This window comes from Porites lutea, chromosome 9 (genome assembly GCF_958299795.1).
Source record: "Porites lutea chromosome 9, jaPorLute2.1, whole genome shotgun sequence".
Classification (NCBI taxonomy): Eukaryota; Metazoa; Cnidaria; class Anthozoa; order Scleractinia; family Poritidae; genus Porites; species Porites lutea.
In genome coordinates this window covers 22,966,646-22,977,724 of record NC_133209.1, presented here as the reverse complement: position 1 = coordinate 22,977,724, position 11,079 = coordinate 22,966,646, and the positions used below count along the sequence as shown (strand labels likewise).

At 40.0% G+C, this 11,079-nt stretch overlaps 2 protein-coding genes across 2 annotated transcripts; both read right to left on the bottom strand.

Annotated features, from left to right (window-relative positions):
- Window positions 1–5,694: 5,694 nt before the first annotated feature.
- LOC140947680 (uncharacterized) lies at window positions 5,695–8,794 on the bottom strand. The gene is made up of 2 exons (XM_073396851.1): window positions 8,083–8,794; window positions 5,695–7,333 (listed from the first exon to the last, which is right to left on the bottom strand). Exons 1-2 carry the CDS (start codon window positions 8,612–8,614, stop codon window positions 6,075–6,077), a joined length of 1,791 nt encoding a protein of 596 aa, XP_073252952.1. The 5' UTR covers window positions 8,615–8,794; the 3' UTR covers window positions 5,695–6,074.
- Window positions 8,795–9,348: 554 nt separating this feature from the next.
- Window positions 9,349–10,217, bottom strand: LOC140949053 (uncharacterized). The gene has a single exon (XM_073398301.1). It carries the CDS (start codon window positions 10,180–10,182, stop codon window positions 9,349–9,351), a length of 834 nt encoding a protein of 277 aa, XP_073254402.1. The 5' UTR covers window positions 10,183–10,217.
- Window positions 10,218–11,079: the final 862 nt, after the last annotated feature.

The window sequence follows — 11,079 nt, the reverse complement described above, 5'->3', positions numbered from 1 at the left end:
TAACACGAGCGTCCTGGTATTTTTAACGTGTTTCATTCAGGGGCACCCAACGACAATTTTCGGAAAAATATCTGTTCGGAAGACGATTTGAGATCTAGAATTTTCGGAACATTTGTTGTAAAATTTCTTGCTTGCCGGCCTCTCCTAGCATTTTCGGACATCTAAAAAATGGTATAATTTCCCATTTTTAACGGATTTTTACCCTAAAAAGGTCACCTATAATTTTCGGGAGGCTTTTTTCTGGCTAAAATTTTCGAAAAGGTAAGTTTTGATCCCTATAATTTTCGGATCACTTGACTTTCAGCTAGGAACTCCGAACAGATGAAAAATTTTTAGGGTATAAAAATATGCCTATATCTACCGTTTAAATACTAAAATACGTTTAACAATTCTATGTTTAAGTGGTTTTGAACTATATTCTCGTTGGGTGCCCCTGTTCATTTCATTTTTGATCAAAATAAAAAGCTTTTAAGAGGTTTATACTTGGAATAGCCCTTATTAATGGCTTTGTAGCACAATTTGCTACCAGTGGGAGACATATTCGCCTATTCGATACTAGGAAAACGATTATTTTCATAGGCAGAGCTCCGTCCGGCTGTGTCGAGAACGGATGCAACAACGCAATATCACGCGATAATTACTCAGGCCTTATTGTTGTGCAAAGAGCGTTTTTACTGTACAATAATTTTCTCATTAATTGAAACAAAGATCTGAGCATGAAGTGACAACTATAAATCGCACTGGATCATGATGAAGCATTTAAACATCGGCAACAAGCAAAACAGTTGAAAAAAGATCAGAGATATAGCAATTTGGCCACTACGTGTGTATGTGTATTATAAAACACGGACGTCTATAATTTTCAACACATTCCTTTGTTTATCAAGAAAATGTCGCACGAAATTAATAGAGCTTTTCGACTTCTTTATTAGGGTACTTTTTGTACACAAAATTGTCTCCAGTGGAAGTTGTGCTGGGCCTGTTTCTTCCTAAACACGAACTGTACGATCGAGAGCGCCACATTAAATTTGGCGGGCATTTAGGAGGTTTTGGCGCGGATATGTTCGAAGCCGAAATAAATAAATTAAAGGAAAAAAATCGAACACTGTACTTACCTTCAAGGAGTCTTACGATTAATCAAGTCATAATACAAACCAGAATTAATGTGTCGCAAGGTAAACCTACTGATCTAAGGCTGAATTGGCCCCGCATTTGAACCAATGTGAAGAAGGAAGGCTGGCCATCTCCGGTTTTCAGAAGAGAAGCTTGAATTCTCCTAACCTGTCCGATCTGTTTATGTTGTTCTTCCAAATACCAATCGCTTCTAAGAGAAGCGATTTTGATCACGTATCAACACAGAAATTCTCGACCAGGAAACGACAAAAAGTAACCCACATATACTCCATACAATGATGGCTTGATCGAGCTGATCCGATCCGGAGAATAATTGAAAAGACCGCGCTCGACTTTATTTACATGTATTTACCCCGCCTAGTATTGTTTTAACCATATTAACAGACAGTTGCGAAATTTAGAATTGTTTCATCGCCTCTGTGAAGATCACTACCGATGACAGCTAATCTGACCCCTGCTAACATGCACGAGATCGGAGGTAAAATTCTAATAGGAAATTGAGCTTAGCAACCGTCACTCAAGATAATTAGAAAAGGGACTTTACGCGGCTCCTCATGTTTGCGAATCAGCTTGCTTTCGCCGTAACCATTGTGTTAACCCTCTGCCATTCCTTTTAAGCATTAGAATGCGGTGCAAGACGCATGAAATTGGAGTCAGAACAGGATTTGTAAAAATATAGTTTTAGTCGACAATCCACTTCTTTCAGAGTATTTTCCAAGGCGTCCTGCAGAATTGGACGACTTGTACTATCATGTCAAATTGGTTAGCAAACGCGATTTCACTGTCGAGCCATTGGTGCAGTCATACTTTTATTTCAAATGCACATACCTCACGGGTTCTTTGATCATTCTGAGGCAACTGAGATTTTACCGAAACTGAGAAATGAGCACGAATTAGGGAAGTCCCTCTTTGAGGGAAATCGCCATGTTTGTTTTGTAATAATTTCTAAAAGAAAATTTTTCATCACTAGCATGGGAGACAAAATGGCCAAATTATAAAATGGCTATTAGGAGTTCAGACAGGAGTACAAATACAACGTTGGTGCCGTCGACATATTGCTAGGATAAGGCGCTTCAGAATACGGAAACTGGAGTAGTATTGCCCCCATTGGCTCCTAGTGTGCCATATTCAGTAAAAGGAAACAATTGTTAACATTTCTTAGCCACCGAGGTAGCTTGCGCAACGTCAACGACGACGGCAACAAAACTTCAAAAGAAGTACGTTTATTCGCACATTTGGCTACAATTCTTTGTCGTCCTTATCATTTGCACAACTACGATATTTAATTTCAGTTATCCCTAATTCGTAGTTTTATAGAGAAAACGTGGAACTACTACGCCGAATTTCCAGTTCTTGTTTCCAAACACGTTTGCAGCTTCAGCAAAATTCTGGCCTACATTCCGTAAATTGAGTGAGCCGTAATAATCGCGATGATTGCTTGTGTAACGTTGATTGAGAGTGAAAATAAAGAAGAAAGAAAGGAACCGTGTCCTCCATTTCAGGACCTATCAAAAGCTGGAAATAGATATTGGCTTTCAAGCTTTAAAGTCTCGAAATCAAAATCACCTTTTTTCGTAAGCATTCAAAATATTTCTCTTTCTCTGATTGGCCTTTAACATTGTCTTCCAAGTTTATTTTTAAGTATTTTTTGACAATGCAACTTTAAAAAATTTTATCTCTGTTGTTATTTACAGTTCCATATAGCGCTATACCTCATTGAAAAGGGCAAAAATTAAATTTTTAGAAAAAAAAATATTTCAGTCTCAGGAAACCCATAATATTCCGCAAAAAAAATTAACAAGACATGTTTCTGCATAAAAAATTTTTCAAAATTTATAAAGAATGTCATTTGGCTGGAAATTCGTCATTTTGTGTAACATGGTAAAAACAAATATTTTTCTCAATATCTCAGCCAAACAACCCGAAAATCGTTCAAAAATATAGAGCGGCTTGGAATTTTCTACAAATTTATTTTGTGACGCTATCAGATTATGCTAACCGGTTTATCCTAATTAGCATAATGACATTATATACTTCGGCGTCCCTACATACATACATACATACATACTTTATTTGTCATGTAGGTCAGTAAAAAAAAGGCAGCTAAAGAGCTGATGTGGACCTACAAACTAAAAAGTATCTACAAAAAAGTAACTAATAATATTAACAAACCAATGAATTATTTACAAAATTATTTACAGCCTCGTGCTGAAGTGTCTGACGCTCTGTGTTTTAAGCCCGGGCTTAACAAAAATTTTGGTTAAAATGAGCTCATGCAATCGCATGTGAAAGGGAGTGATTGCACCAAATGGCGAAGCTTCACTCCGTTACAGAAATCGCGCCGAAATCACCGTTTTTATGTGTGAACAGAAGCCCTATCCGGTGTGGTTTTCGCGCCAGCGTAAGAGCTATCCCATAAGTGTGAAAACTGAATCTGTCGCTGAGCCATCTTGCTTTTTTAAGTAGGTACCTAGGTGGGGTCCTCTTTCAGTTTACTTTGATTACATGTTAGAACCATGTTGGTTGAAAACTGGGCGTTTTGTAGGGTCTCAGCTCGTAAATAATTTCTAGTAAACAGTTTTCTCCTTGTTTGTTTGTTTGTTGTTGTTTTTAATGGTTGCGTACTGAAAAGAGGGCTAATTTCGATCCCTGGTTATCTGTATTTTGCACTGAAACGGCTGTCTCCTATTTGACAACTACGATCGACGATATACTAAGGCCTAGACCAGACGTCGAACTTTTCATGAGAGGTACCAAACTCTAATTTGGGTCGACCTTAATTAAATTAAGATCGTCTGTTGGGTCAGACTTCAAACTTGGGAAGCGTCGAACTAATCAACTGAATCAAACTAAGGAGACGATCTTCAGACGGTTATATCCGTCTGAAGCAGACGAATAGAACAATCCAAACTCATTTGAAGTTAAGAAACTGATTAACGTGAAGGAAAAAACAAATAAATGTAACAGATGAGAAAATTTGCATGAAATTATGCAAACTAGTATAAGTAAAGCTTTTCGCTGCTGTCTCCTTGATTTTACAAAGGCTATCTGATTTTCCTCTTGCTAAAATGTCAAAATGGTCATAATTTCATGCAAATTTTCTCATCTGTCACATTTATTTGTTTTTTCCTTCACGTTAATTCGTTACTTATCTTACTTTGTTTTTTTGATAAATTTAGTTACTACTCATTCGAACTTAACTCACTAAGTTTGGGCCGTTTCATGAGGCCGGAGCGAAACAGCTGAAGACCTTGCACTGACTGAGAAAATCGTGGCCACAATGCTCATTTTTCTCCTCGCCATATCAGTGTCCATCAACTACGCGACTGACAAGCGACGGGAACGAGATATGAGATATGGGTTGTTCACAACTTATAAAATGTTCCGGAAAATCCGGTTAGAAATTTTTTTTTTGTTTTATCGGAAAATTTCCGGAAGCAACGGAATATCTGAAAAGGTAGTCCTGTTTTTCAGGACGGAATTTTTCAAAGGGACCTGCGTTCGTGTTCTGATTTCTTCAAAGCCATTTTTGATACCAGTTTCAGGCCGGTAATCGAGGCCGTTTTTCAGTAATAAATGGAACTGATTTGTACAGTTTGGTGAACGCTGTTTCAGGACGAAGTCATTACCCGTCCTGAATTGTTCTTACCGTTTATCCAAACCGTGAAACAACCGCTTTACCCGTGTAAATGGTAAACAAGCATGATTTTGCACTGTGAGAAGGGTGAAAAGTTGATACGTTCGTGAAAAGCCAGTCATGCAAAACGATACTTATACGTGAGTGTAAATAAAGATCCTTATTAAAAATTCAAAAAGGTTTTTGTTGATAAGTCACTGCTTATTACTCATTGAAGATAACATTTTAAAGCAAATCGTAACGGCTGTGCTGTAGCTTTTTACAGGCCAGCGTTAACGTGGCTTGCTATTATGTCCTCATCCCCACCCCCCACTTCCTTGCCCCTTCAGGACTTCTACAAAAAAACGGCTGGCTACGCCTATGACCACCGACCAGTGTTTAAAAATGTCAGCCAAAGGGGCTTACAGACGTCACGCAAAGAAGCCGTGATGAGAGGTGGCAGTGTTTACACTCTATGGGCGGATAGTTCTCCCTTTGGCCTATACATGTACGGAGGCTTCTCCCAAAAGGGTTACTTTATTATTAGTTTTTTTTTTGTCAGGCTTCAGGCATATTAAGGGATGAGGATTTTACTAGTTGAAGTTTATGAAAGGATAGGGAAATCTGTCATTTCAGTCTGAAAAAATGTATTTATGACTGTGAAAAAGTCGATAGATCGTTCTGGTTTTGTGATTGTTATTCATATTTTAAAGAGTGACATTTTAACTTTCTAAACTAGGTATGTGAAAGGTGTACCATTTGTCAATAGACTCTGACCAGAAGGTACACGAAAAAGGTACCTTTTCCGACAAAAATAGGATATAAAAGGGTGAGGGGTTTGACCTCAGGGCAGAGCCTCCCCGTATAAAACTTTGTCGTCCCCTGAATACCTAAGCCAACCCCCACCCCCCCCCCCCTCCCCTCCCCTCTCTCTCTCTCTCGGGATGAAATTGCCTAAGCCATGCCTCAAAAACATAGTGCGAAAACAGGAAAAATACCCCATCTGCCCTATGGAGAATCCATTCATCTGCATAGTTTGCGAAGAGGTAACTAAAGCGTATTTTGAGATAGCTTGGGTGCCAGGCGTCGAAAGGGGAGGAGAAAGGAGGGAAAAGGAAGAGCGGTTTGGGAAGGAAGAGAAATACCCTTTCTTGCTTTTCTCTATCTCCCCTCCTCTTCTCTTGCGCCTGCTACGTAGGCTAATTTTGAGCTTTGAAATGTTTTGAATGAATAATAAAGCAATGTAAACATGATGAAAGGCAAATCAGTGTAGGGAGTGCTTTCCAAACATCTTCAAAACGTTTTTACAAATCGCCAGAGCGTGTTAGTTAAACGTAAAGGCTGATGGCTTAATGGTACCGAGTTTGTACTGTGTTGCCCATAGTGAGTGGTAGCTTTCTCTAGTTCTTTCGTGTTTTAATCCAAACAATTTCTTGCGGATGGCCAGCGCACGCTGGTGAGAATAAATGGCTGATCTGAAGTAACCTAGTTGATGCTGTGTTACCCCCATTGAGTGGTAATTGTGAGCGATGATTTCGTGTTCTTCGCCAAACAATTGACTATAGATGGCCAGAGCAAGCTCGTAGAACCGAACAGCTGATTCGTAGTCACCGAGTTGATATTCTGTTATTCCAAGTGAATAGTAGCTATCACCAGTGCTTCTGTTGTCTTCTACAAACAGCTTAATTCGGATTGCCAGTGCACGTTGGTGAGAATGAAGAGCTGATTTGAAGTAACCTAGTTGATGCTGTGTTATCCCTAGTGCGTGGTAACTGTCAGCAGTACTTTCATTCTCTTCTCCGAGCAGTTTAACACGGAAGGCCAGCGCTTGTTCGTAAGACTGAAGGGCTGATTGGAGGTCACCCATTTTTTGCTGTGTTACACCAATTAAGTAGTAACTGTCAGCAATGGTTTCGTGTTCTTCTCCAAAAAGTTTAAAACAGATGGCCAGCGCGCTCTGGTGAGAATGGAGCGCTGTCTTGAAATCACCTAATTGATGTTGTGTTATCCCCAGTGAGTGGTAGCTTTCGAAAGTACTTTTGTGTTTCTCTCCAAACAGTTTAATACGGATGGCCAGCCCACGCTGGTGAGACTGAAGAGCTGACCTGAAATCTCCTAGTTCATACTGTGTTTTCCCAAGTAAGTTAAAACTATCAGCGGTGCTTTTGTGTACTTCTCCAAACAGTTTAATACGGATGGCCAATGCGCGCTGGTGAGACTGAACTGCTGATACTGAGTCACCTAGTCTGTGCTGTGTCGTCCCGAGTGAATGGTAATTGTCGGCAACAGTTTTGTTTTCTTCCCCAAACAGTTTTATTCGTATGGATAGAGCTTGTTTTTTATGCAGAAGAGCTGCTGTAAAGTCAGCTAGTTTATGTTGTGTTAACCCGAGTGAGAAGTAAATGTCGGCAGTTTTTTCGTGTTCTTCTCCCAACAATTTAATTCGTATGGACAGCGCACGCTGTTTAAACTGAAGAGCTGCTTTGAAATCACGTTTTTTATGCTGTGTCACTCCAAGTGTGTAGTACATGTCATCAGTGTTTGCAGCCTCTATTTCCTTTCTTGGCTGCCATGCTTTCATGTCTTCAAAGATATAATAAAAGGGAAGAATCGATATTAAAATCCCGCCGTCATCAGCAGTTTAGTCCGGAGTAGGGTGAAGAAATCCTACTTTAGTCTTTCGAATAGTAGAGAGTGGCGCGAAAAGGAGCGCGGAGGACAAAAAGGGGAAGAGATGAACACCCCCCGATATTACTTTCTCTTCATTTTTTTTCTTTTTCTTTTTTTCGCCGTCCCCAATATCTGAATGCCTTGAACCGACAAGGTTCACAGTTGGTCTGAGAAAGGACAGGGAATTTTGGTACCTACTCTACCTAAAATAGCGTAATAAAATCCAGATTGACATGATATGGTACCATCAGTTCTAGGATCCAGGGGGGGGGAATTCCTACAGAGCCCTCCCCGGCAGTAAACCTTCTTTGCTGGCATAGCGTATTATGTATCTATCAAATAGGTACATTAAAATTTCCTTGGACCCCTCAATACCCTGTCATTTGAGTTGTTAACGTGCTCAGAGTTGGGAATTTGAAGCAGTCGATGTCATAACGAAGACGGGCACAAGCAACTCAGTCTATGTTTCCGTCGAGTTTTCAAATCACGGAAATTCGTCATTTACTCCTGTGAAGAACTTTGAAATTAGCTTAACTTAATTATGTTTAATTAATAGGTTCTTCAACGTTTTCACGAAGTCATGCAGTCAGTTTTCAAATGTAAATAAGAGAGAGTTGACTGATAATATTAGGTAGTTACAGTGTGATAATCTTTACACCTACTTGGAAGATTCAAGAATAGCTCGCGGCATGCTCTGTACTCTTCTTCGTTAATAGTTGTTGTGATTTTTACTTCAGCTAGGGCAAACTCCTCTAGAATTTCCTGGGTCACAAGGCATTTCTGTACCATTTCACTAAGATGACCAGTGATATAATCTTCCCAGAGTTCGTCCAGGACCTGAAGAGAGCTACATTCCACCATGACCATTAAGCTTCCAGTCTTAACATCCACAATAATAACTTTGCGCACCTTTTCCATATACTGAAGAAAACCATTAAACTCCTCCGATGTTGAAGGGTTAAGTGCCTGTAGGTACTTTGACGCGATAGAACTCAGAATGTCTTGTGGGGAGGGAACAGCTCCATTTCCAATCTTTTCTTGCCTCAAGCCATTTATAACCACTGCCTCCCCTTGGGCGGCTTCCTTCGGTTCCTTTGGTTCTTCTGCCCCTGTGTTTTCCCTCTTTTGGAATACCTCGGCCGCAGTCCCTGGGCTAGCAGAGGTGGTCGATACAACTGCGGATCCTTGGAGCATTGCTTGGTCTGCCCGCTGGGTAACGATTACCCTTGAAACTCCATCCTGTGGAGAAAGTCCTATCAATTCTTCACAATCAATCAGCAGTCGAAGACGAGCTGTGGATACAGAGATTACACTGAGATTACATTTAGATGCTTAAAGAACACAGTCAAGCGGTTAGGTTTGTTTATAGTGGAAAGTGCACTTAGCTTATCAAGCTAGTTTACAAGCACTCCACTCAATACTTAGAAAGAAACAATTCAAATAGAACATAAAAGAATCAAAAACCCCAGCTGGTAGGAGGCAACCAGTTGGCTATTTACAAGCGTGGCTGAGGAGCCGAACTCGGGACAACCGAGAACAAATCCAGCAAATGGCCGGGACTGGACTGGAACCCGGGACCGCCTGATTGCGAGTCCGACGTCCTGACCCTTGGTACCTTGGTTCGTTAAGTGGTACTCACTACAGACCTTCATAAACAAGAAATTGTGGCCATACAGCTTGGTATACTCTTGGAACTCTGGTAGCCTGCATTTTCTCTTTACTTTATCTTATCTCAGTTCAAGGAACTAAATTCGCCTCAATAATATCATTAAGCGACTGATATAAGGTTGAAGTTTCTACTGCCGTTGAATAAGCTATCATGTGTGCAGGCACGTTCACTTAAAATATCTGTCAAAGCCTAGTACAGAAATTGGTTGGTTTTAACAAGGAGGCGGGCTTAGCTTTCAAAGCTGACAGTTATCCTACTCTCAGTAAATTCCAAGAGCTGAACTAGGCTTCAAAAACCCAATCATTCTTTGATTTTTTTGGAGTTTACTATGACTTACAGGTACCCTACCTGGCATTGATGGAATAGCACCCTCGTCTTGCAAAGTCTTAAGCTGTTCCATTTTTTCCGCCAACATTTTGACATCATCTTTGTCGGCAGTATTTTGCGTTATGCTTTCAAGAAGTTTGATGTGCGCCGAATTTGCTTCTTTAATCATTTGCTCAAGTCTACGAACTTCAATTGTGGGAAAGTCTGATTCTGTTAAACTACCAACTACGTCAATTGGAGATGTTGAAACTCCAAGGGCGAGGAAAGCATCTTTGGCGTGTTGGACGCATTTGTCGAATAACACTTTTTCCATCTTAGAACTGGTCGAGTGACAGAGGGAATTTCGCAAAATACGAAGCTGATCGATCGCTAGTGCGCAGGTTTCTGCGTTGTCTCCAGCCTTGCTCACCACTGATGCGTGAAAATGTCCATATGACAGTCCACGTGGCTTGATATACAAATCATTTAGCGTTCCGTGATGTAAGGCGAAGGCCCTCGAGTAGAGAGTGGCTTGGAACAAAGCAGTGCAATCCCATTCGTTATAAGACTGATGAACAGGTACTTTGTTTCTGTCACCTTCTATCGAACCAAACAAATTTCTTACAGCATTAGAATCATCCCAGAGCTGGAAACCAGGGCGATGTCCATAAGAGTTGTCCCACATCATTTTAAACGTCTTTCTCAAGGTTCTTGGAAATTCGTTGAGCACAAGGGACGAGAATTTAAAATAGTTTAAATCCTCTTCCCGATAAGGCTGCAGGGCCATCTGGAATATACTTTCACCTAAACGGAAGAACAGAAATGCTGACCTCAAAACATAAACACTTTTTTTCGGGTTAATTTGCATTTGCTTAAGGCAATTACCACTGCGACAATCATAACTTCATTTAAAAACACTTATGTTAGCTATTCTGTTCTGTTGGGAAACGGAATATGTTTTGAGCATAAAATATAATTTGCCGACATCTGTGTTATTACGAAGCTCATTGAAAGTTATTAACCCTGAAAAACGATAACTCTCCCCTGTTGTGCGCTAATTGACTAAATTCGAGTCATTTAATGCACTCTGTAAAACTGATTAATCGTAAAACTAATTAAAAAGCAAGAGACTTGTCGTCTATGTAGATCAGGGTCGGCAGTATAAAACACACAATTAAATGCTTATATTGATCAGTCAGGTGGAGAATTATGATCATTTATCAATGTTCCGGAAAGATAACACTACGATCTAAGAAATAAAAAAAAAACCTTTGAAAATTTGCTCTTATGAAGGTTTGTGGCTTTGCATTGGGAAACGAAAGTATGTAGGTTTTTTGAAGGCTTCAGTTTTTGCCTTAACAGTTCAGGGACCGTTAATAACTTGGAACTCAGTTTTAATATTTCAAGCGAAATAGGTGCTCTGATGAAACACGCAAGAGTTTCTAACTCTTTAACTAATATACTGAGATAAACACACATCTTAGCTTTTCAACTAGCGTCATTTTCCGCATACCAACAGGATGCGCTTGTAAATTTGCACGACCAGAAAACCAAACTCACTCAGACCTAATCCACTCTCGAGTGTACAGTCAAAGGCACGTTTTATCAATTATAAGCTCTTTTAACATCTTAAAAGATGTTGCGTGTGTAAGTAAAATACTATAGCTTAATCCGTATGTAGAAC

Coding starts and splice junctions, on each gene's coding strand:
- LOC140947680 (XM_073396851.1), bottom strand. CDS start 8,614: ATGCTCCAAGGATCCGCAGTTGTATCGACCACCTCTGCTAGCCCAGGG. Junction 7,334..8,082: donor GCTATTCTTGAATCTTCCAA/GTAGGTGTAAAG, acceptor ATATCTTTGAAG/ACATGAAAGCATGGCAGCCA.
- LOC140949053 (XM_073398301.1), bottom strand. CDS start 10,182: ATGGCCCTGCAGCCTTATCGGGAAGAGGATTTAAACTATTTTAAATTC.